Source organism: Cheilinus undulatus, linkage group 21 (genome assembly GCF_018320785.1).
Source record: "Cheilinus undulatus linkage group 21, ASM1832078v1, whole genome shotgun sequence".
NCBI classification, from domain to species: Eukaryota; Metazoa; Chordata; class Actinopteri; order Labriformes; family Labridae; genus Cheilinus; species Cheilinus undulatus.
In genome coordinates, this window is record NC_054885.1 from 27,758,941 (window position 1) to 27,785,447 (window position 26,507).

General features: G+C 40.1%; 1 protein-coding gene across 1 annotated transcript in view; it reads left to right on the plus strand.

Annotated features, from left to right (window-relative positions):
• LOC121503484 (potassium channel subfamily T member 2) overlaps positions 1–26,507 on the plus strand; it is a 65,561-nt gene that overhangs the window by 16,891 nt on the left and 22,163 nt on the right. The window contains exons 2-14 of the mRNA XM_041777934.1: positions 808–887; positions 4,968–5,070; positions 5,338–5,400; positions 6,209–6,257; positions 6,650–6,709; positions 7,404–7,478; positions 7,652–7,735; positions 10,307–10,401; positions 11,003–11,183; positions 17,332–17,496; positions 18,585–18,721; positions 19,814–19,877; positions 22,970–23,078. Coding sequence (XP_041633868.1) covers positions 808–887; positions 4,968–5,070; positions 5,338–5,400; positions 6,209–6,257; positions 6,650–6,709; positions 7,404–7,478; positions 7,652–7,735; positions 10,307–10,401; positions 11,003–11,183; positions 17,332–17,496; positions 18,585–18,721; positions 19,814–19,877; positions 22,970–23,078 — 1,265 coding nt within the window. The remainder of the gene's footprint in view (positions 1–807; positions 888–4,967; positions 5,071–5,337; positions 5,401–6,208; positions 6,258–6,649; positions 6,710–7,403; positions 7,479–7,651; positions 7,736–10,306; positions 10,402–11,002; positions 11,184–17,331; positions 17,497–18,584; positions 18,722–19,813; positions 19,878–22,969; positions 23,079–26,507) is intronic.

Consider the following 26,507-nt stretch of genomic DNA (forward strand, 5'->3'; position numbering starts at 1 on the left):
TCTGTCTGTGCGCTGTGAGGAGACCACCAGCGAGCAAGGCCCGACGTTTTTCATCCACGACCTGAGTCATCCACTTTTACCTCCATAGGATGAAAGGAGAGCTACTGAGAATTCTCCCCTGAGGTGGTCAGACAGGAAGTACAGTCACCCTCAGTCCGTCTGGCTGTCTGTACACATGTAAGAGTTGTCTGGAGAGGGTTCCTTTGTCATTTTCATCATGTTTCTCCATGTGCGTCCAACTCAGATGGGCGTGTGAATGGTCTAATAACCTTAATGACCGCGCTGCAGTCCTGTATTTTAGGCCTGTGTTTGTACAGTAACTGTGTATGTGTCCCTCTAACAGGAGGGTGCCAGAATAGAAAGGCAGAAAGAGCAGTAATCATGGCCTCCCATGTTCTGCAGAAACATCAGAGGGAAGTAATTTGTTGCTCTATATTTAATCAGTGGAGATAACGAGACTGACTGCAGCTGTCTGCCTATGGGCAGGAGGACAAGCAGGATCACCATTTCCTCAAAGAACCCATTAGTCTTTAATGCAGCCAGATTTAGTTTCTTATTTCCATACTTTCCAGTGTTCAAATAATAATTATCACCCTTTTTAATCTCCAGTTTGTTTAATTGTATACTTTCTTCCCTGCACCTTAAATCACTTCCCTTTAATCGGGCCTTCTCTTGTTTCCTCCTCTGAGTCCTATTTCATCTCTTCTATCACCTGCAACGCCTCCTCTTCTCCCTTTTCTCTCTTTTGCACTTCCTTATTTCTTTTTTTTTTTTTTTTCTATTCCTGTGTCTCCGTCCCTCTCTTAGGGTGCAGGTAGAGTTCTATGTGAATGAGAACACTTTCAAGGAGCGCCTCAAGCTGTTCTTCATCAAAAACCAAAGATCCAGTGAGTTGCCTTTGTTTGGGATCACGTTCTCTCTATTTGTAATGAGCTGAGTGAATTTCCTGTCTGCTGCCTGTGTTCTTACCACTTCAGTTCTCCCTATTTTCTGATTGAAGAGACTTGTGCCCTTTTACTTTATGATGTTCTGTCATTCTTGCCCTGCATTTCATCACCTGTTGTTTTTCTTGTCCATGTTTTGTGACTGTGTTGTTAGTGAAACAATTAATTTGTTGTTGTTTTCATTTGTGGGCCCATTAAAATCATATCTTTGTATTTATTTCTCCTGCATGCATAAAGCCAATAAGAATGTGTGTTATTAGAGGTTAACTTTGTTGAATACAGGTGTATGAATTATGTTTGTTATGTATTTAAGATGTCATTTAACTGATTAAAGCCTTAAATCTGTTATATTTAGGGTCATGTAGGGTTTTATCTGACACTCTTAATAGTTTTCAGCGACCTAACTGAAATAGTATTTATATTTTCTGCTTTATAAGTAAACCATTTTCAACTCCAAAACTGATTAAGAATATTGGGTCAGGCTAGCACTCCTAAGGACGAGAGACTTTTTGGTTGTTCACAAGGATTTTTTTTCTAATACCTTTATTGTACATCAAGTCCATAAAGCACATAAAATCACAAATAGTCAATGTTTAAATAATGTACACAGTAAAAACTATTGTGTTGAAATTTCAGTTTTAAGTTGTTAACTCCCAAAGTGTAATTTTAACCCCATTCTGAGTTACAGAGCTTTGAGTGTTTTTGGATTAATTTGTATGTTTTTAGATGTACTTAGGTGTTTAATGTTAGACACTTCTGCACCATGAGTGAAGTTATCCACCAAGTTAGTCACTTTCCCTACAGTGGCCAAAAAGTCTCACGTGAATGTAAATTCAAAATGCTTTGCAAAAAGAAAAAACACGACGACAATTGAGAAAAACAAATCAACAAAAGTTTACAACACAAATACAAAAACTTGCTGCTGCGCATGAATACAAACACTCAACGGCAAACAGATTCCACAACAGCACAAAAATACAACAACTTGGTGCAGCAGATGCAAATAAAAGGTCACAACGCAACGGAAGTGTGTTGTGACCTGTAACCTCCTGTACAGTTTAATATGTATGTAAACAGCTATCTAAATTAAATTGATCGAGACCATTCATTCGTCTGGCAGCTTGTGCCATGCACATCGGACCCCAAACGTAGCTGTCCGCGCTGTTTGCCGGTTAAGATTACTTCTAAAACTTATCGATTACAAAATAAAATATGTGCAAGAAGTGGAGCTGACGAAGATCAGTGTTTACTTACTTTAATTACTCAATCCAAGCGTGTCTTCAGTAAGTTTGAGTTGTGGTACGTAACTTTATTGCTAACGGAGCCGTTAGCAAGCTGTCAGGTCCGTCCTTAATAACGGCCCCACATTTTATCACTTTCCAAAGAGAATTATATAAACTCAGAAAGAGTTATCTTTACCACTAAGGGAGTTTAAGTAACACTGATGATTTTGCCATCTAAACACCATGTCAGGCCTAAACCATCAAATATCTTTCAGAACATTTGATTATTTGAACTTTGGAGTGAGTACAAAGAGTTATTTGTTTAATGTGATTCAAAAATATTTTATAATAAAACTAAATACATGCACTGTGCCTTTTCCAAGTACCTTTGATTTCCTCTTCTTACACTTATTTTAGTCTTTCTTTTTTTTTTTAAAGATTTATTTTGGGCGTTTTTGTGCCTTTATTGGATAGAGGAGGACAGTGGATAGAATTGGAAACAGGGTCAAGAGTGGGGGAGAGACATGCGGTGAAGGGCTTCAGGCCGGATTCGAACCTGGGCCGCCCGCGTACACGGGGAGCATCTTTAACCACTAGGCCACGTACTCCCCTATTTTAGTCTTTCTTACACTGATTTTAAATATGTACTCTTTTACTATCAAAAACACTGGTTCTCAACTGGTGGTTTAGGACCCAAAGGTGTGCCGCAGAGTAATTTTCAGTGTGTCATAAATATGTGCCTGGTGTAAAAAAAAAAAAACAATTGTGTCAAAAAGTCTTTTAGGCACTTTTTAAACATGTTTAACTTTATCTGCCTCTTTGTTCAGTCATGTTTGTACCATCTGAGGCTCAAACCACTTTATTTTTACAATACATAAATCAGATTGGCTCAAGGATACTGAAAATTTGGGTCATTTCTCCTCATTAACCCTCAAAGCCCAGTCTTGTTGAAAAGGACAAGAATAGACAGGTTGTTTTGATTGAAATAACTTTTGAACCAGACATGTCGGCCAATTACTTTCTTTCTCTTTTTCAGCCTGCCATTTCTCTGTAATGACACTGCCAGTGCCTTTGTAGCTCTCACTGAAGCATTTCTAGCCAGCCTAGACTGGGTGATGCTTTGCAAAACTGCATGTCTTTAAATTTAGATCATGCAGGAGATGGACTCAACAGCTCATGATGGAGAGAAAAAGAGACAGAACAGAGAGCCTGTGATTTGTCCCTCTATGTCACTGCAGACAGGAAGTGCTTCAAAGCCTTTTTGTCACAGGTTAATTTTTTTTTTTTTTTTTTTTTTGGATCAATTTTTTGGTCCCCAAGACATGGGAGAACAACTTTGGGCCAAAAAAATTCAGTCATTTTTGTATATTATGTGTCACAGATAAAAATGAAGTTTTAATGCCCATTTCAGTTTTTCTTTTATCTTATATAGCCCCATAATTTTTTTTAGGTTCAATCGACATTACAGCAGCACACATATTCTTAAAACCTAGGTTGTCCTGAAAAAAAGAATGTTTAGATCTTGACTTTGCACCACAGGGTTAATGTTCAACACGCTTTTACAGACAAAAAGCCCAGGTGAGACAAAATGGTTAAAATAGCTTTGGGCTCAGAGGGTTAAGGAGTAATACCTGAAACACAATATTAATCTGTATAACTGTTAAAAGGAAAGTTTGACTTCATGCATGGATCTCATATATACTCATTAGGGCTGCCAGCATTAACGCAATAATCACAGTCACAATCACTTTAGGCCCATTATTAGTCTATTAATTATTTTTAATTGCATCAATCACACACTTTCCTGTCCTTTTCAGCATACTTTGGTTAAGCCACTGCAGCTCCTCCTTGCAGCCACATTACCTTAATGCCTCAGTTTCTTACCCTATTTTTCCTCTTTTCAGTGCATAACAAGTTCCTTATTCCATGTTTAAGGTGATGCCATAGTCTTTGTTCTAACTGGTGGGATTTATTTTAGAATAAAGGCAGTTCTATACCAGATGAAGTTAGTCACCCTTAGTTTAAGACACTACAAATATCCAACCATTTTAAATGCAAAAAAGTGGAATTTCAAATGCAACCAAAAAGGGAGATTAACCACAACTAAATACAGAAATTCTGTCATTTATCGCAAAAAATCAAAGTATCAGGGTTAATACTCATATATACTCGTATATATATTTGTGTCATAATTTTTTGCATTAAAAAAACACAAAAACGGTCATTACTATAACAATTTCCCTCAGAACAAATGAGTAGAATTGCACTATATAAGCCGTTAATGCCAAATTGTTAAAAAAAAAACAAACAAACAAAAAACTTTAGATCCCTTATGTATCATATATGATAGACACATTTTTTCGTTTAAATATCTGTTGTGTTAATTTCACACAGTTTCTATATGATTTCACCCCAAAATAAGCCGCAAATAAAGGGTAATTATGTACATCCTTGGGTCAGTAAGTACCCATTTAGTATGTGTAATAACTTGAATGGTTTCTACCTTTATCTTTTTCAAGACTGGCAAAAATATGCATAAAAATCACATTTGTGTCACTGGTTCAAGACCAACATCTTTGATGTGCTGAATAATGGTCTTTTGGGGCATAGCTTGTTTTGTGCTGCACGTGTCAGGTTGTATTCCTGATTTTTTAAAGGAAAACCTAGGATGCAGATGACTAAAAATATTGTGTGTCAAAAATGATCAAAAGTAACTGCCTTTAACTCATGCTTTAAAAATGTGTCTTTGATAACTCAGCTGTTGTTTGTTTGCACTGAACATCCTCTTTTTGCATTGCAGGTCTACGTGTGCGCATGTTCAACTTTGCTCTGAAAGTGCTGAGCTGCCTCCTCTATATTGTCAGAGTCTTGTTGGACAACCCGCAAGAGGGGAGACAGGACTGGTGAGAGAAACGGTGATAACATGATCTCAGTGAGGCTAACTAAAGTCTGTGACTGCAGAGGCCTGATAACAGGAACGAGTGCAACAGGTCAATAGATGAGATAACGCGTGTATAGAGTATCCCTGAGAGATGATGATGGGAGAACAGAGGGGGGTGTAGATGCAATCAGGACAGTTAGCTGATTGAGTGAAGGGTCATTTCAGTTTCAGTGAGAAAGGCTGGACAAGAAGTGACTTTCATTGTATCTTTATTCTCTTCCTATTGCAGTTTAAGTGGAGTGAACTGCACTAGACAAAACACATCATCCCGCCCTTGGAGTGAGTTTGACTGGTGAGTATGTGAGTCTCTTTTTGAGAATAACAGCTCCACCTTGCAGAGAAACACCAGCACCATCTTAAGGACTAACATCCCCAACACCAGCCCTCTATAGTCGGAAGCATTGTATAACCTAATCAATGCAACTTCCCTTAACTGATGCAATTCACCAATGCTGATATTGAGCATTTTAGATCCACATTCATTTGTCACAATCCAACTGCATGGATTAGCTGTCAACATAATATGTATGTAGTGCCTGTGCAGCCTAATCAACAGCGATCTAGTGGAGATAAACTATGTTATATACAACAGCAGAGTGAGGGAGAGAAAGCAGGAAGTATATGCAGACCTGAGGCGAAGCTGTCTCCTGCTCAGGGACCTATTGATCTAGTGGTGGCGGGTGACACTGGCTAAGCTCTGGCTCCACATGAATAAGGAGCCTGACAGAGTAAGATCAGGAAGGGATGGGCTGCCTCCTGCTTTAGGCATCAGACTCCTAGGAGCAAATCAGAGCAAAGCAGGCAAGCAGCCATGATAAGCCCCTGGGTGTCTTTTAAATAGCCTTTTCTTTAAATTAAATTAAGCTTGTACATTTCCATTCTGATGTGTAAATGTAAATTTTCTCCTATACTATGACCACTTTAGAAACTATTAACTTCACTTTTGTTCCAATTTACACAGCATAATTTAATCTAAGTATAGTGACATGAACTTTGAGGATTATCTATGTTGAGTGTGCTTTTTTATTTTAATAGCCTCTGTGTAATTTTGTACTATTTTTTGTCACATCTCTGACCTTTCCTTCTTTTCCACTCTTTAGGAAACTGATCATCTGGGTGGATAGACCTCTACCGCTGTGGGCACTGCAGGTCAGATAGATCGCCGTTCTCCTGTGTAAACAAAGTTTGCTTACACACATGAATGCACTCACACCGCAGCATGCCACAGTTTTTACATTCCTTTTACTGGTTCATTTATGTCCCATCATTTCAGGACCTCAGATCAATTTCCCTGGCATGAGTATTTACGCTCACATTGCACACATAAACGTACACAGTCAGACAGACAGTCTCTGGCTTCAGTTAAACCTGTTCCCTTTCAAGCTCAATCACCAGCACGCCTTCTGATTCCACCCACGCTCCTCTCTTCCATCTCTGCAACTCCTAATTTCTCTAAGCTCTCCAACTCTCCTCTGTGTGTCTGCTCTCCCTCTGTGTCTGCATCTCTCATTTTCTTTATTACTCTCGCCCTGTTTTTGCAGGTGCTCGTGGCTTTCATCAGCTTTTCAGAAACTATGTTGCTTGTGTATCTCAGCTACAAGGTGAGTCATTCATCGTGGCCCCCAGCGGCCTTATGATGTCAACATGTGTGGCGTGCGTGTGTGGCATACGTGCTTGTGATATGCTTGAGGGTGCTGTTTGTCCACTTTACTCCCCTCTATGTGCTCATTGGACTGAAGCAAAGTTTCCCCTCTGCCTGATGCTGCTCCTTTGTTCTCCTATTTGGGAAGCATCTCAGCAGGGTTCGAGTCTACCTCAGCTATGTCCTGTTATGAACTCATCACAGACTTTAGGGGAGGCCTCTGCAATGCTGTTGTAGGGGGCTGATCCTTGCCCTGCCTTTGATGTACCCAACTCTATAAGCCCATAAAGGGCTCTCTCTGCAGATTACTCTGGAGGCTAGAGGACTTAGCATTTAGAGTTGACTGATTCCTGTGGACATACCCTCCGCCTGTCCACCTACACTAGTGAGGTCAGACAGATGTAGGTGGGAGCCACATAAAACAGCCATCTGCATTAAATGAGGAAGCTTAGTGCAAACTGAGTAATGGTGTTTCTTCTCTCAAAGGCCACAAGGGAGTAGCCCATACATACCGATCTATTATATCAATGGTGCTAATGCTCGTCAGCTTGTCTCTGACTACTTTCAGCAACCTGGCATTTTATGTATCAAAGCCTAAAGGTTGACATAACAATGAAGTTCCCTGACCTTTCTCTGTGGGGGTTTGTTTCCAGGGTAACGTTTGGGAGCAAGTCTTACGTGTCCCCTTCATTCTGGAGATGATCAGCGCCATTCCTTTCATGATCACTGTAAGTGGAAGTATGTGCACTGCAGCGAATCCCTCTATCACATCCCTCTACTTGAATGCACACCACATATTTAATGGCTTCTTCAGGGAAGATATGAGTGAGAAATCCTGTGACATATGACGAAAAAAAATGATGAGAGAGTCAAGCAGACTGAAGCTTTCTCTCCTTGACAGGTGATTCTACCCTCCTTCAGAAATCTCTTCATTCCTGTATTTCTCAATTGCTGGCTGGCCAAACATGCTCTGGAGAACATGATAGTAAGTGATGCACTGTCTCCTTATCCAATTATTTCATCACTTCCATCTCAACATCTTTGTTGTGTTATTTTGTTGGCATGCGATTTCCCCCCTCTCTGTCTCTGCCATTTCAGCTCACCAGCTTTATCTGCCATGAAGGTAAATCAGTCACAAAATGTTTCAACTTGCACCTCAGGATCTGCATTAAAGCTTTCAGATTCCCTGCCTTGATCTCTCCTATGACATACTAGCAAGCCTTGCTCCAGATGTTTTTATCCTAGTGCATCAAAAAAATAGATCATGAAAAATTATTTTTTGCTGTAATTTAATTCAGAAAGTGCACATATTATACATTTATCTCATACAAAGGGGAGGACTTTCACATGTTAATTAAAATGATTACAGGGTACAGCTCACAAAAATAAAAAATCAATTTTTTCAGAATATTAGAAATTTTGAAAACATCCGTCAAAAAGGGTTTATAATGCAGAAATGCTGACCTTCTGGAAAATATGCTCATTAATGCACTCAATAATTGGTTTGGACTCCTTTTGCACAAATTACTGCATAAATATGACTTGGCATGGGGCCAATCAGCCCGTGGCACTGCTGGGGTGTTATGAAGCCCAGGTTGCTCTGATAGCAGCCTTCAGCTGGTCTGTTATGTTGAGTCTGGTGTTTCTTATCTTCCTCTTGGCATTTCCCCAGAGATTTTCTATGGGACTCAGGTCAAGCCAGTCAAGCACAGTAATACCATGGTCAGCGAACCAGTTCCTGGTAGTTTTGGCTTCACTATGGGGAGGTGCAAAGTTCTAGAAAAAGAGATTAGCATCTCAAGAAAGCTTCTTAGCAGATTTGAAGCATGAAAGTACTCTAAAAGCTCCTGGTTGCTGACAGCGTTGAGTCTGGACTTGATGGACTTGACATGACGCCCCAAACCATCACTGACTGTGAAAACTGAAAACCCTGGACTTCAAGCACCTTGGATTCTGTGCCTCTCAGATCTTCCCACAGACCATGGGTCCTTGATTTCCAAATAAAATCAAAATTTACTTTCATTCAAAAACAGGACTCTTGACCACTGTGCTATGGTCCAGTTGTTTTTCTCCATAGCCCAGGTGAAATGCTTTTGACATTGTTTGTGGTTTTGGAACTATCTGGACCTGCCTGTGTGTGGAGACTCTTGATACACTGACTCCAGTCTCAGTCCCCTACTTGCGAAGCTAGTGACTGTGAAGTCAGTTTCAGAGTGTTTGCGTGAGACACTCATTTTTGCCATGACTTGGCTTAATTTTCCATTTGTTTGTATGTCAACAAGTCAAGGCTTTCAGACTGCCTGCATGTGTGCCACATCCCACATGCCATATATATGGCTCAGGAGTGGAGGATTTAGAAAATCAAGGTCTCGCCTATTTTTCTTTTGTGCTACGTGCAGTTTTGGACCAAAATAGACACAAAAATGGAGAGCCTATTTATCTTGTTGTATCACTTATGCATGAATATGAATATGTTTACAATGTGTTTCTTGATGACCAAGATGAAGGCCACAAGCTTAAATGCCTTAGTCATAATCTAAACTTTGACTAGTAGTGACGCTTTCTGTTTCCCCACTGGTAGAAAGAAAAGGAAAGAGGAACAGGAAGATAATCACAGTATGAGTGCACTTCTGGTTTGTGCTTTTCAAAGTAAAAGCCCATGAATTTCTTCAGAGAAACTCCATTCATTTGTACAGAATGCTTTTATTTCAAATAGTTCCTGACATGCTTCCTCTATAGAATAAATCAAGTCACTTGTATGGGGGTTTATTGAGGTAAAGCTTTTGAAGATTGATGGGCTTTGAAAGCAGTAAAATGCGGCCAACACACAGCAAACAAGGAAGCAGGAGCCGTAGTGGACATGTGCACAGCAAACGGGTCTGAAATTTGCTTAAGTTCTTAAATCTGCTTTGTTTGGCAATTCCCTGAAGGCTGAGCTCATTTCTGTGCTTTGTGCACCTTTTCTTACCACACTTTTTCCTTCCAGTCAACTTTACGTTAATATGCTTTGGTACAGCCTCTGAGGACAGCCTGCCTTTTCAGCAATGGCCTTCTGTAGGTTGCCCTGCTTGTTAAGGGTGTCAATGGTTGTCCTCTGGACACTTGTCAGCAGTCATCTCCATGGTTGTGGTTGTGTGTACTGAACCAGAGTGGGAGAATGAAGGCTCAGGAAAATTGGACTTTTCACAATACATTTTGAGACAGTGGATTTTTGATTTTCATTAGCTGGAAGCCATAATGATCAAGATTAAGACAAACAAACCAAAAAAAAAAACGTCTTGAAATATTTAACTTTGAATGAGATGAAGGATGTCTGAAGTAAATTAAAGGGGAAAAAATAACTTTTACATTATATTCTAAATTTGCGAGATACACCTGTTCTATCTCCATCTTTGCTCCATGCATTCCTACCCTTTTCCATTTATGTTCTTTTTCAGTGCCTCACATCTTGTTATGGTCTATTTTTCTATCAATCAACAGCACTGCATCCTCATTTTTCACTTTAACAATGCAGCACTCGTTCTGTTGTTTTTCTTACCTGCCCGTCTCTCTGCAGAATGATCTCCACAGAGCGATCCAGCGGACGCACTCAGCCATGTTTAACCAGGTGGTGATTCTCATCAGCACACTGGTGTGTCTCATGTTCACATGGTGGGTATCTTCGCTGCTGATACCAAATTGAGAACTGGGGATACAAGAAATAAAAAAAAAAAAAGGTGCAGAGAAAGGGATGTTAAATGAGGATTGAAAGGGAAAGCCGTCACAGCCATGTAAAAATACAAAAGAGTCTTCTGGGGCTAAAAGAGGAAAAGACATAGAGCAGAGACATAATTGGTAACTGTGTGAGTGAGCCGGTCCTCTGAAATGACAACTGGTGATTGCTTCAGTGCAGCGGAGGATGTGTCAGCTCGCTGCATGTCTGGTGTGAAAGCCTGAGCTAATCAAGAAGATCCTCCACACAGCATGAAATAAGCTCTCTGACTGTTCTGGGGTTGCCTGTTGATGCATCCATCCATTAAAGAACATGAAACATGATAATCATACAGCTTGCACACCTGTGCACGAATATAAAATGTCCCCCAAAGGCACTCAACTCTACTCTCACTTTCACACATAGAAAGTCACACATGTGCAAACAGGTGTGAAACCCAGCTCTGGTTGTATAATTGAACCTCAAGTGTAGTCTTTTTTTTGTGACGTTTACTTTCTTTCTCTCTTTCTCCATCCTCCACACCCTGCTGACCTCCATCAGCATCTGCGGTATCCAGCACCTGGAACGAGCGGGGAACAACCTGACCCTGTTTGACTCCCTCTACTTCTGCGTGGTCACTTTTTCCACAGTGGGCTTCGGTGATGTCACCCCTCAAATCTGGCCCTCGCAGCTCTTAGTGGTCATTATGATCTTTGTGGCGCTCATCGTTCTTCCAATCCAGGTAAGAAATAAAGGTGACAGGCCCTAGTATCACTGTAGCAACTTCAACAGATAGAAAAGTTTGAATGTACTGCACCGAATTAATAACTTCATAAAAGTTTGCTCTAAAATGATCCAGAACTGTTCATTGATTTGAAGATTGGATAAAGGCAAAAACACATTTCAATTGTCACCTTTATTTTATTTTCAATTTTGTGTTCCATGTAACCAACAGGGCTCCCCACTGTCATTCTCAATTTTACAAGAAAGTTAAAAATCTTGGATAAAGACAGCACAAACATGCCTTTAAAGTGACTTAAAATTCTTGCTATCCTTGAACTAACAGATGGGGGGAAACCAATCAATCCAAAAAAGGCAATTTGTTATTTTTGATATTCATTACAGTATTTCCCCTCATGCAAACTAAGAGATGACTCACTGCATCCTACGTAGATTAGAAAACACTATTTTTACGCACAGAGCACAGAGAGAGTCTTTCTTACTTGCTCAATTCCCCAGATCCCACTTCTGTCATTTAGCAGCTCCCCAGAGGGAATTTCAGGAACCATATACACACATCAAGGAGTATTATAACACTTTAACCATATCAGCTGTATCACATCCTGATGGTTGTTCACCATATTTATGCAAACATATCCCCAAGGTAGCTGGATGGCCTTTTTGTCTCCCGGAAGATTTAAAAGTGCTAATCTCAGGGATTTCCACCGTGTGCCTTGTACCTGAAGGCAGAGAAGAATCTCTGTGGGCAGGAAATCACACACATTACTGTAAAACAACACTGAAATCTTTTGGTCTGCTGACATTCTTGTTTCATTGTAAATTGGATTTCCAAGCGCTGACACTACATACCTTTCAAAGCTTTTTTTCATTTTTAGTTTGTCACATAAGCTGTAGGTGCAAGGCTTCATCCTACTCAGACACACTTCTAATTATCGAGGTATTTAACACATTCTCTCAAAAAAACAAAAAATACAAAGAACTTTCAAAAAAATTTACAACCTCCACATGAACAATATTGCTGTCGTGCCGTTCCTCCCTCTCTCTCCTCCCTATCCTTCATCCCTAAATACCCCTTGACATTCAGAAACTAGCCCCCCTGTGTGTTTGTGTGTCCATCTGTCTGAACGAGTCCTGCCGTGAGTCTCTAGGCTGCAAAAGAGGGCCACTAAGCACATCAGGAATCAGTTACTGTCCTTTACTCATGGTGTAAACCCGTCCATGCTGTTGACCTGTTGCTGAGCAGTCATTTATATGCAAGCAGTTTGTCCTTGAAATGATATTGGTATTAAAAAGGGGCTGCACAGTGGTGCAGAGATTAGAGCTGTCACCTCACAGCAAGAAGGTTCCTGGTTTAAATCAGCACTAAATTATAAAAAAGGCCCTGGCATTTGTAGCAGACTGGCCCTAATTTTCAAAACTAAACAACACCAAGCACCAACAAAGACAAAATGCCTGAAAATAGCACATAAATGGCATAAAATATAATCACCACAAAGGCTAATATAGAATGGATTTGGAAATTATTCAGACTCCCTTGACTTTTTTCAATGTTGTTATGTTGTACAAGGGGGCTATAATTGTTTAAATCCATCTTTATTCTCTTAACACTCTGGTCATTTATTTAACTGTTTATGGAAAAATGGATATATGGCTTTACTTGATGGAGAAGGCTTTGCAAAAAGGATGCTCCCTGGGTTAGTCAAGCAGCATGCTTTGACTTTCCAGGGAGCACATAGCTAGAAACCCCCGTATGGATAGATACATCAATACCAATTACTGAATACAATAAGATTAGTTCAAAAGCAATTAATACACAGTAGCATGTATTTCAATATGAGGGTGCAACAAATGTTATGCTGTAAAGGAGGCGGCTGGGGTGGAGGAGGTTAAGCTTTGCCAGCAGCATGGTACAGCAGCATTAATGCAAGCAGGGATTAAAAAGAGATGTATGAAATATTTAACTGGACTGCTGTGTTGAGAGAAAGAGCTATGACTGGCTGTGATAACAGGAAGGTGATAATTGGGATCAGCTGGCTGTCAGCTGATTACAGTTGGATGTATGACTACTGTGTCCTGCATGAACTAACTGAGCTTCATTTCTCTTTATCATTGCTGAAATGTTTCTACACCTTGACTGGAGATTGATTGGACATGATTTGGAAAGGCGCACACCTCTCTGTAGAAGACCTCCCAGGAACACAGTTGCCTTCATAATACTCTAATGGAGGGCTTAGCTTGGCTGTCATGAGAAGTGTTTTGCAAACTCCAAGTTGGCTTTCATGTGTGTTGCACTGAGAAAAGGCTTCCATCTAATCACACTGCCATAAAATCCTGATCAGTGGAGGGCTGCAGTGATGGTTGTCTGTCTGGCCACATCTCCACACAGAATCTCTGGACCTCAGTTGGAGTGACCATCAGATTCTTGGTCATCTCCCTTCGCCCTTGTTATTGTTAGTTATGGAGGCTACTGTGCTCCTGGAAACCTTCAGTGCTGCTGAAATTTTTTAGTAGTCTTCTCCAGATCTGTGACTTGCAACAATCTGTCCCTGAGCTCTGCAGGTAGTTCCTTTGACCTCATGGCTTGAGTTTTGCTCTGATATGCATTGTCAGCTGAGGCCTTCTATAGAGAGGTGTGTGCCTTTCTAAATAATGCCCAATCAACTTAATTTACCACAGGTGGACTCCAGTCAAGGTGTAGAAACATCTCAGTAATGATGAACAGAAAGTGTTGTTTCAGAGGGTCTGAATACTTACATAAATGTGACATTCCAGTTTTTAATCTTTAACAAATCTGCAAAAATTCTAAAATTCTGTTTTCACTTTGTGATGATTGGGTACTGAGTGTAGATTAATGTTTTGTTTTGTTTTTTTAATGACTGTCAAATCAGCCCTCAAAATAACAAAACTGACAAAAGGGAAGGGGGTCTGAACTACTTCTAAATGTACTGTATGCTGACAATGATTCAGTGCAATCAGAAAGAGCATAGGAGCCACAGCCTGAGTGGTTCAATAAAAGGGAAACATTCAGCACAAATGCACAGGTGGGACCATCATTCATTGACCAAAAAAATCACTAAAAGTACTGTGCATGTAACAGAAGGTCATAGCATATGAAAAAGGACTTATCAAGCACAGTGTACTCTTTTAGGAAAATGCCAGACACATTACACAAAATATAGAATAGTTCTCAGCATCGCAGTCAATCTGTTTGCCATCTTTGCTGTAAAATAACTTCTTAACCAGTTCATCTACTGGTGCTACCCTGGTGGCCACAATGGTGACATGTTTAGAAAATAAATCTGTTATTTCAGTACTTTTCTCACCTGCAGCTAAAATAGCATTCTTTTATCTCTTATCTCAGCCCATCTCCATTTGGTCATTTAATGCCCCAAACCATCTTCTTTTCACTGATTGATGCTGCATTCACAATAGTTGTCAGTCCTGCCTTTAAATCTTTTCACTCTCGCTATGAGATGATGATGATGGGAGGAAATACTTTTATTGAATCATCCTACTAAAAATGTTTTTGGCTTTATCAATTACACTTTCTGATTTAAAAAAAACATAACAGAAAAAATAAGCTCTTGTATATTTGCATTTAGATCTTTTTTTTTTTTTTTTTAATGTAATTACGAGTCATTCTGGGTGGCCAATCCATCACTGCTGTTGAGACAAGGTCTTCCTGTGTGAGTTTGCATGTACCCCCATGCATGTTGAATTCTCTCTAGGTTTCCGACTAAATTGCCTGTAGGTGTGAGTGTGAGCGTGAAAGTTTGTACGTCTACATATCAGCCTTGTGATTGGCTGCTGACCAGTCTAGGTTATACCCTGCATCTCACCCAAAGGCAGCTGGGATTGCCCCCCACTTCCACCTCCCTGTTACACCAGAAGTAATGAGCAATATATATAATGGATGGACAGAAAGATGAGACGCCAACCTGGCATCATCACTATGGATGGAGACTTTCCTTGAGACAGATTTTGTTTCTGAAATACAAACTTAACAGTGCCATCACAGATCTAGAACTGGCAGTACACAACTAATAGCTGAATTAAATATTCTTGGTGCATAAATATTTATGGCCTAATATAGCAAACTAAAACCAGCTGACATTATTTCAGCTCAGAACCAGAGACATTTATCCAGAGTTAAATGGGAGCATCCACAAGACACGGAGCATAAAAGAATGACCAGTGTCTGCTGAATTTTGTTTATGTGGCTGCATATTTTAGACATATAAGCCTGAGACTGTTGATGCTAAGGAGCTGAGGAGGACCTACATTTCTGCTGGCAAATGGATCAACGCATCAGTTGTCACCTGTTTAGGATTTACTTCATATCACATAAATCAAAATGTTATTTGAAAGGAAAATAACAGCAATCTGGCTAAGCTTTAGATTTAAAATCTGATCTTTTCTACTTTAGGCAAAGTTAACAAATAAGTTGTAAAGATGGCAAGATACTCATCTCAATACTTCATACATCAGGTTAAAGTCAATTATTTAAAACTGTATTTTTATGTTTACTTAAGCACCAACCTGATTAAGTTTAAGTCTCTGAATGAAGGAAATGCTATGTAAACAACCTCATTTTTGTCATGCCACAAAGGTGCAACATATGGATAAAAAAAGCAGCTAGGTCTCTCAGACTGATTGAATTCCTGGTTATGGTTTAGTAATAGCAATGTCATATTTACTGACCATATTGACACATCATTTATTATAATTTATTTTTCAGTCACATAGAGGTGAAATTGTTTCCTGATCTTTGGAAAGTCTGTGCATCATAGAAACTTCAGCACACTTCCATCGGCTCTCTCTGCATCTGAGCTCAGCGTCTCTGTGAGCTGGTGTATATGTGCAGTGATAGGCCAACAACATGATAAGGGGAGCGTTAAGGCTGTGCCATTTGACTTATGTGCAAAGTTTTAGTGCACACATTTTATTCTGGAGCTTTTACAAAGCATAGCCCAGGCTATGCAGAGACGGACCCATACTGAAACATGTTCATGCAGCACAGGTGACTACAGCTGACAAAACGGCAATCAAACCATGATTTCTCAGTAGATGATGCTAACACTGTGTGACAGGTCTCCTGTTTTATCTTGTTTAATGTGAGCACAGAAAAGTGCTTTAAAGAGATCAGGTGTATCAACTTATTCAAACATGTTTCCTTGTGGACGTGTCCAGTTGTATTCCCGTTCTGACTATTTCAGCTGCTTTGTCAAAAATTCCTTCCGCAGTACAAAACGGTAGCAGAGTCTGTCCTTAACCCTCACCCTAACCTTAACCATTTACCCAATGCACACAAACACAAAGTAGCACATCTTGATAGGTAGCACAGATCTACAAAACACCAGCTCTGTCACTTACTCTCGATCTCGTAGCAAATAGAATGCATACAACTCCAACATCAGTCTTCCGAGGTAAATGGAACACAGCAGAAGTCCCTGAATGATGACTTGGCGCAACATTTTGAGATTTTATAGAAAGCCTGTACATATTTCCAATTGTTTTCATGGTTCCAGTTTTGAACCAGTACACCTAAGAAGTCTTCTGAAAAGTTTTAAGGACCATTGGAGCAATGATGTAGCATGCAACTCAAGACAGACAGACACGCCGCCATGTATAGTAGCAAAAATAGCATTGCCATCAGGACCCCTCATGAATAAGTAGAAAAGAAAGTTAAAATGCTTCTGGTCTGGGGGACGGGGTCCATCGGAGACTCTATCATGAATACTACATTTATCAGGATCTGTTTGCAAAGGTAATCTCTGTCAAGCATACATTCAAACAAATTTGCTTGCTGTTTGATTTTGAGGTATTGTTCAGTGGAGAGGCAAAAAGAAAACCATGACAATTTCCTGGATTCTGAGTTGTTCTTGTGTCTTTTTATCTGTAAAATCAATCTGCCCAGAATGCAACAGTGAAATTTTACCCAGGCTTTTGCTATCATGTTCCATTCAGCCACCATTCTGAACCAAGTCTTTACCTTTTTAATTCTCCAAACACTTTCTCTAATCAAACTGAAACACTAGACAATACAAGGAATTGTATCTCTTCATAAACCACCTCGTTCCTCCCTGTACTCCCTCTAACTTAATCCGGTTTCCATTTGTTGAATGTGATTGATGTCATCCTGAATACAGTTCGAGCAGCTGGCCTTTCTGTGGATGGAGCGGCAGAAATCTGGGGGGAACTACAGCCGCTACCGGGCGCAGACAGAGAAACACGTGGTGCTGTGTGTCAGCTGTCTCAAGATCGACCTCCTCATGGACTTCCTCAATGAGTTTTTTGCACATCCCCGACTACAGGTCTCTTCAAATGGTTTTTATGTAGGACTAAATGTTTGTGGGGGTCTTGGGTTTGTGGTGTTTGTTGTCTGTAATCCTCCTCAGAAGCAAGAGCAGCTGAGGTTAAAGCAGAGGATTTATTCAGCAAGACTGTGGATCAAAGTGGTGTCTTATTCATGCAGGAGCAGATGTGTGTGTTTGTCTGAAGACTGATCAGTGTTCAGTATAGGCTGATAATTTATGCATAAAAATCACTGATGGGGGGCACACTGTATAAATAAAAAATAAAATAAATAAATAAAATGAATTGTCATGCTTGGGATATTTATCACTAATTATAAAAAAGTGTTAAATAAAGTTATTGTTTTGGACAGCAAAACCATTTTTGTGTGACAATAATATATATTTCCAGCTCAGATTAAATGTTATTTACTGCTCTGCCGATTAGCAGTAGAGAATAATATATACACATGTTTGATGACAAGTTAAAGACAGGAAAATATTTGAAGAGTTAGCTTTAAGGGTGATGGCTCTATTAACTACAATATACCCTATGCTTTGTTTAGCTGTAACCAGAAAAGATGCTCATAACCTGAGGAGCTCTACCTGCCATTCACAGCTGCCTTTTTCCTTCTCTGCAGTGTTGCTAAATCATCTGCATGGTTGGAGCCAAACTGCTCCAGTCCTCTTCCTTCTTCACCTACTGTGCACTGAGCTCAGCATCTGTTCCAGTTCGTTTAGTTAAACAAATACACACAGAAGGAAACTAAATAAGACACCTGAGGGATGAGAATTATCATTCAGAGTCTATCACTGACTCTGACAAGTAGCCACCCACTATATTCTGGATCAGACTCCTCTCAAGTGTCCTCATTTCTACTCCAACAGCTGCCCTCTGACAGGATAGAATCATTCTACAACCCCTTCAGAAGACTGGCAGCCACTCTAAAGTAAAAAAAATCTAACTCTGAAGAGATAAGCCCTATTTGCACATAAAACAACACAAATCGACAAAATGCTCTACACCAAAGTTCAGAAATCTATTTTTTCAGCAAGATTATTAGTTTCTTGTTAACGGTTCACTGTCATTCCTGTCTTTATGTGTGTAGGACTACTATGTGGTGATCCTTTGCCCAGCAGAGATGGATGTTCAGGTTAGGAGGGTGCTTCATGTGCCTCTGTGGGCACAGAGAGTCATCTATCTGCAGGGGTCTGCCCTCAAAGACCAAGACCTGATGAGGGCCAAGTGAGTCAAAAATAACAGCTAAATATCAATGACAATGATCTACATTCATGGTATACATCTGTTTATCTGTTCACCATCCATAAAACCATTATCCATCTATCCATCCATCCATCCATCTATTCATCCATCCATCCATCCATCCATCCATGATTCCATCCATCCATCTAGCCATCCATCCATCCCTCTATCAATCCATCCATCATCCATCCATCCATCTATTCATCCATCCATCCATCCATCCATCCATCCAGCCATCCATCCACGTATCTATCTATCCACTTATCTATCATTCTTAACACAGTATCCATCCACATTTGTAGACACCTTTGACCACAAAAGACAAAGGCAGTACCCATCGATCATCTGTTCATTAATCCAGCAATTAATCAATTCCTCAATTAACTGATTAACTGGATACACTGTTCGATCTATCAATCCATCCATACATTAATCAATACATTAATTCATTATTCAGTTAAGTGTTCCACTATCTTTACTTACATACAAACGTGCAAACATGCATGAATACTTTCATTTTCAAATTTGACAGAACAAAACATCTTTGAGTCCATCCATTGATCCCTCATTTCATCAATTCATTAGAAATTTTAATTTCACATAATAATTCTGTTGAAATGGAGCCCTTGAAAACAGACCAGATTTTAGCTGAAATGAAACCTTTGTAGGAGCTGGAGCTCATAATTAATAACTGAAGCACCTACAGCTCTGAAAAAAACTGATGTAATTATAAGTTGAGCCATATTGCTTATTGTTTGCCCCTCGGCTCCTGATAATGCAGCTGCAGCACCTTGGGCTTGATTTGTCATGAGGAAAAAAGGGACAAATGGCTCCATGTTTAATCTCCCGGTCTCCTCGCCTCCTACTATCTCATCCATAAATGGCGTGGGCTTGAAAGACACATTGGTTTGTTTGTTGTTCTATTGTCCTGCCTTTTTTCTCTTTTGTCCTCTCCCTCAATAACATGACAATACCCTCCTTCTTGTGTCTTCTCTCCTCACTCCTGATTTTCTCTCTCTCTGTCTCTCTCTATCCTTCATTCCTATGGCCACATGCCCTACTAACCACCTGTAGGATGGACGATGCTGAGGCCTGCTTTATCCTCAGTAACCGGTTTGAAGTGGACCGCATTGCTGCAGTACGTTCCTCACTGCTTCCCTATATTGCTTTAACTGCTACAACACAACCAAACTAAGACTTCCTGCTAGATGTCATGTTTTGGATTTATTTTTGTCCAAAAAACTAATTGAAATTTCCTGGAGTGAAGATCCTGTTTTAGAACATTGTGTCTGAAAATAAATTAAAGCAGTATTAACTGGAAACATTAGGATATAGCTCACTGCATTTGCTGCAGTTTTGTACTTGTTTTGTCATGGTTGAAGATGTTTTATAATTTTCCACTCAGCAGTAAATGCTTTCAAAACAATTTCAGCTGTCAGAAAAAGAAACCCAAACTAGACAAAAAAAAAATAAAACATACAAAACCATAGCAAGAGTGCCAAACGAGAGAAAACAGCCATTTATGTGGTTTTATAAGACAATGCATGACACGGAAAGTGAAACACACTGACATCAAAACTGATGAGAAGTGAATTATTTTTAACATTGATTTGTTGTTTTACAGAGCATTTAAACCAAAATGACTCAAAAATATTAAAACTTACCCAGAGTCCACCAAGCTACCTAAATCACAAGTGTACAAGGACATTTAGATAACTAAAATCACATGGCAGTGATGGGTTGATTGAGAAGAGTTATAAAACAGCTGTCATCTACTCAAAACTTAATTATGTCTTTCCTGTTTTTTTTTTTTATCAAAATTTTCAAAGAAAAATTGGTTTTGTCTTTATGAATGTTGTTTTTTTGTTTGTTTGTTTGTTTTTGTGCTGTTGGATAATAAATGGAAATCCTTGGGTTTTGGACTGTTGTTCAGAAAAGAACCACGTTAAAGACATCACCCTGGCCCTGTTACACAGTTTCACTTTTTAAAAATTCCACATGCATAGTTTATTCTTTAAATATAATCACTGCCTAAGTTGCATCTCCAATTGAACCATATTTGTTCCACAAAGACGGGAGGTCTTTCAACATAATTAATTTCAGCTTGTTAGCTACCTAGAGACGGGGTCCTTTGAATGAGAATTCCAAGCTGCTGTTTGGTCCTCAAATGGTCTAGCCTCAGGACTCACCAGCACCCCCTAATGAGAAACTGTGATCCAGATTTCCAGCATGCTCAACCACTGAAGATTATTTGAAAGCAAGCATAGTCTGTACTTTGGATGAAGCAAAAAATAGGACTGAAAATAGAGAACAAACATGATTTAAAGAACATCATTACTGAAGCATTGAGTGGGCCTGTATGCATACAACTAATTTACTCCAGTTTTACTGTAACACATGCATTAGGGTTGTTTTCTAGAGATTTTGGATCATCACATTATCATAGGAGAATCAGCATTGTTATCACAAATGTAATATAAAGATGTCCATTTAGGGCTTATGTTCATCATCTCTCTTTGCCACATGTTTCTTTTCCACTTCCACATTCGCAATCCCCTGAAAACAGCTTTATGACACAACCCAAAACTGGAATAGTCCACTACTTAAGTCCAGATCCAAATCTTTGACTGAGATTTTTTGGGATTATCATGTCCCATAGTACATATAGTGCCCTGAAAAAGTGTTCACCCCCTTGGATGTCCTGAAAGGTCCAGTCACTGGTTAGCCGGGTTCCTGGCTACCATTACTCCTTGAAAACGAAACGCACACCAAGCAACTCAGAGAAAAGTTTATTGAAAAGTATAAATCAGGGGATGGATACAAAAATATTCTAAGGTACTGAACATCCCTGGAGTTCAGTTAAATCCAACATCAAGAAAATGGAAGGAATGTGGCATTATCTGCCTAGATCAGCGTGTCCTTACAAACTGAGTGACCAAGCAAGAAGACTAGTATTACTACTCTGAAGGAGTTACAAGCTTAAGCAGCTGAAATGGGAGAGACTACATAAAACAACTGTTGCCTGGGTTCTTTACCAGTCAAAGTTTAATGAGTGGCAAAGAGAAAGCCACTGTTAAAGAAAACTCACATTGAAACTCAGCTAGAGTTCGTCAAAAGGCATGTGGGAGACTCCGCGGTCAAGTGGAGGAAAGTTCTTTCGTCTGATGAGACCAAATGGTTCTTCTTTTGCCATCAGACAAGACATTATGTTTGGCAGACACCAAGCACTGCACATCACCACAAACACACCATCCTCACGGTGGTGACAGCATCATGCTGTGGGTATGCTTCTCGGTAGCCAGCCCCTGGAAGGCTTGTAATAGTAGAGCGTAAAAAGAAATATAGGAATAATCCTGGAGGAGAATCGTATTCAGTCTGTGAGAGAACTACAACTTTGGAGGAAGATTTATTATCCAGCCAGACAATGACCAGTGCAATTGTCTGGACTTGATAAGAGTTGTTCATGCCTGATCCCTGTGCACCCTGACAGAGCTTGAGCAGTTTTTTCAAGGAAGAATGGAGTAAAGTTGCATGACTGATTTCTAAAATCAGTAAAGGGTAAAAGATCCAAGGGGTTGAATACTTTTTATAGGCATTTTACTGTAGAATTATAGGCTAGATGATGAAAAAGCTCTTGGATGCTGTGAACTTTTCATCCCTTCTTTTGGGGCAAACCATTTACATTTTTCAGTAAAATGTGCTTGGATTGAATGACATAGAATTTGGTGCAGATGTTCCAGTTTCCTGAGAGATTTTTATCAATAAGTATGGATGATATCTTTTATCACAATTTCAGGGCAGAAGTTAACAACTTCAATAAGGTTTATTTAAACTTGCAAAACTGATGATGTTACCATCATCCTTAGCTTTGTTGAATGCTTACCAGTCAATGCTGATGTTTCAAACAGTAAATAAAGACAGTTAATATGGTGAACAAAGAAATCTCAGGGACAGTTTTATTCATCTTCACTTTATGGACTTGTCAAATTTTCCTGTGCAGTCATGAGTATTTCTCCATTTGACACAACTGCGTTACTCCTAAATGTTTCCAGGCCCATTCAATACCTCTGTGCAGTCAGTTGTTTAAGAGGATTATTAGACAGGGGCCACAATCTGATGCTACTAATGATGGGTTGCTACCGCTCATTCACTGCCTGTTGCACCTTTCCACTCTGCCTCCCCTGCTTTCACTTCATCCATCTCACTCTGCTCTGTATCCAATTTTCCCAGGATCATCAGACCATCCTGCGCGCCTGGGCGGTGAAAGACTTTGCTCCAAATTGCCCGCTGTATGTCCAGATTCTCAAGCCAGAAAACAAGTTTCACGTCAAATTTGCAGGTGGGCAGGTATTTGGAAATCAGATACACTAGCTGTGATTTGAGGTGTCAGATTAAGAAGTGTGTGTCTGTCCTGTTTGGATGCAGCGACTGTTTTTTGATCACATCAGGATGCAGGAAATAATAAGATGACACCTTACAGAGAAAAATATCCTCCTTCTTCTGTTTGACAGGTGATTTTGTGCAGTTTGTGACCAGAATTGTGTTGTCAGCAGTCAGTGTAAAAGGTGGTTGTTTTGACTGGTGTTTTTGTTATGCTATTAAATCGTTGCACTGAGGTGGCATGGGAAACTGAGGTATCCTGTCTGCACAGCACCTGAGTTTGTCTGCTTGATTTGTGAGCCTGAAAATTGACTCCTCTAGCAGCATGCCTTTGCAGCAGCAGGGCTCTCCGTCCTCCCAGCTCAAAGGGAAGAGCTGGACAGATTGGTTCAGCTTGGATCTGAGCCCACTGAGGGTTTTCTGCAAGTTTTTACATTGCCTGTTGGAGAAGGTCCCTTCTTCTCCTGCTTAATGCCAGTCAATCATCTGGAGTGAAAGGAGAGGAAGCAAACTCTCTCTCACCCTGTCCCCTCACCTCTATCTCTCTTTCTCCCTCTCTCACATCTCTCTGCCTACAGCCCTTGAGAACGTCAAACTCAATTCTAGCTTGCCGCCCTCATCCCAGCTGTCTCTATCAATGATTAATGTTTTACTTTGCTACCTTGGCAAAGAAAATCCCCTTCTTTTGATGAGTTCTGCTCTTACGCTAACTTGGCAGGCGAGCTCTCCCTGCAGGCTCTCCTCCTTTAGCCCTGCGGTGATGTTCAAACACCTCGCTGCCACAGCCAGACTGAGCCCTTTGTTATTAGAGGAGCACGAATTGAGATGAATTCATGTACATCCATAATAACATCTGTTCTGTTATATGATTACCAGTAGGCGCTGGAGTGAATCTGTCCCTCTGCTGGGAGTCAGACAGGTGTAACATACATGTGAAATGGTTTGACATGTAATTTTATGCTGACAAAGTGTTGTTTAAGTGAATGGTTTTAAATATGATGCTGATGTCAGAGTGGTTGCACTAAGAAAGAAATCAGTCACAGGGGCTTTGCACGTGCTGTGTTTTGACACAACTTAGAATATACTCACTAAGTGCTGGTGTGGGAAGCATTAATGAGCAAGATTTAATTTGATCCACAGGAATAGCTTAATATCAGCCAAGCGTTCATTAGCAAAGATCTGACAGTGTGATGCTGCAGCGGGGCAGGAAACCCTGTTGTCGGAGTAACCAAACAGAATCTAAAGCAGAGTGTCAATTCATTATCTCCCCAGTTTTATGTTTTGAACAACAATAGCCGCTCGCCCCGGCTGATCTCCACTCATTATAGCTGTGCTGTGTTGATAGCAGATTACTTATTCCCCCAATAATGGCCTACTGATTTAATTAACTCAACCAGTGGACCCGTGGCCAGGTTGTAATTGCGCTCCTGCAGAGGGTGCGTATAACCACACATATCTGCAGACACTGGATTACACCTCAAATAGTCTGTGATAGAAACAGCCAAGAGATGGTACAAAACATTTCCTGAAGGAAGGTCACCGAAAGAGACACACTGTGTGTGTTTATGTGTGATTGTGGGAGTGGGCTGAGTGTCGGGTCAGTAATTGGTTACTCTTCTGATCTGGGTCCAGGCACCTACAGGACAGAGGGCAGGTTGGAGGGCTGTGGTGAATAGTAAGGGATGAAAAAGACGGGAAGTGAAGGGATCACAGTGGTAAGGACTGGTTCAAGAATGCTAGAGGAAATTGGATATTGGGGTTGGACTCAAATTTGTGTGTGACTACTGCTTTTGTGTGTAACTAAAATAAGAAAGAGGCACCAGTAATGAACACTGCTGATCTGTAGATGCATTATAACGCTTTTTCTCTCCCTTCGCTGGCTTTAGATGCCCATTGCTCTATAACCGCTTCCGCTTCAAAGAAATTCCCAGGCTGAATAGCAAGAGACTTCTCTGTGTGTTTATGTGTGAGCAGCATAATGATGTTCCTTTCCAAGCTAAAGGAACATTGCTACTTCACCACAAGATCCACAATCAGCTGCTTTAATTGTTACGTCTATCAATTTCTCAGCTCCAGGCTTAAACAGACCTGTCTCATTATAAAAAAATGACTGTTTATACCTTCAAGCTGACCACCTGTTAGCCATTTAGGGCAGCTGATTGAGTCTTACCCATCATGTCAGGCTCTGACATTTGTCACCAATTATTGCCTAATAGGGAGCCATGTTGGGTGTTTAAGCCTGAACAATGTAGGTAAACAAAGCAGCCCTCATAAGCCAGCGTGCTCATCATTGAAGATAATGCAATCACGATTAAACAGCAGGAGAAAAGGATGCTCACCGAGTCTGATTCATTGATTGGCTGACTACAAACATGAATCCCTGTATTGGTTTTTCCTTTCAAAAATGAGCCTGCAGGTTTACAAGATGACCGGTGACTGTGTTTGTTCACTTTGCTGTGCTTGCTGCACAGACAGCAGGGTAGCATTAAGTGTTTGATCCTGTGAGTGAAAGGTTGGTTAATAAGGCATGTTGCACTGGCTTGTTGCCAGGTCTTTCCACCATCCCCAAAAACTGAGCAGCGGGCCAAAGCTGTGACATCAAATTGAGCCCGAGGGAGTAAACAGTGTGTGGGAGCAGGCGCAAGAGTATGATGGAGGATTTCTGACACGGCTGTTTGCTGTTCTGTTTGACTCATTTGTGTTAGACAAACATCAAGTGACATTTAGATGTTTTCTCAACTAATATGGGGACATATTTGATTGTTTGTCTGCTTGGGTCATTTGTTGGTGTGCTGTTGCTACATTAACACAGTCTAATAGTTTAATGCATCATACATTATGCATCTCACATTCTAAGAAATCATTTACAGCAGTTTCATGCAGAATGTATTTTCAGCAAAAAGTAGCTCCTGTAAGCGTTCACAGATGAAAATTGTCTGAGGAACCAGGGTACTGGTTCCTTCAGATGCTGAGTGATGCATGCAATAATCTTTGTAATACCAACATTATTGCTGTGATAACATTTCATCTCAGGAATTTGAACTTTGTCTGTATATTTGAAATAAACTTGTTAAGAGAATCAACCCTTTATCACTAGAGAACAAAAGGTTGTTCCCTCTTTAAATGTTATGGTTTTCAAAGAAAAATCTGAAATCATTAAAAGATCTAATTATATTCAAAGAGTGCACATTTTTGATCAATGCACTAGGCTTGATAATTAACAGCCAAAAAAAATTTCTGGCAGCCATAATAGTGATCTCTGGAAAATAGAACATTTTTGAGGTCAGGCACTGATGTTGGACAAGAAGGTCTAGCTTGCAATCTCTATTCCAGTTCATCCCACAGGTTGAGGTCAGGGCTCTGTACAGGCAGGTCGAGTTCTTCCACA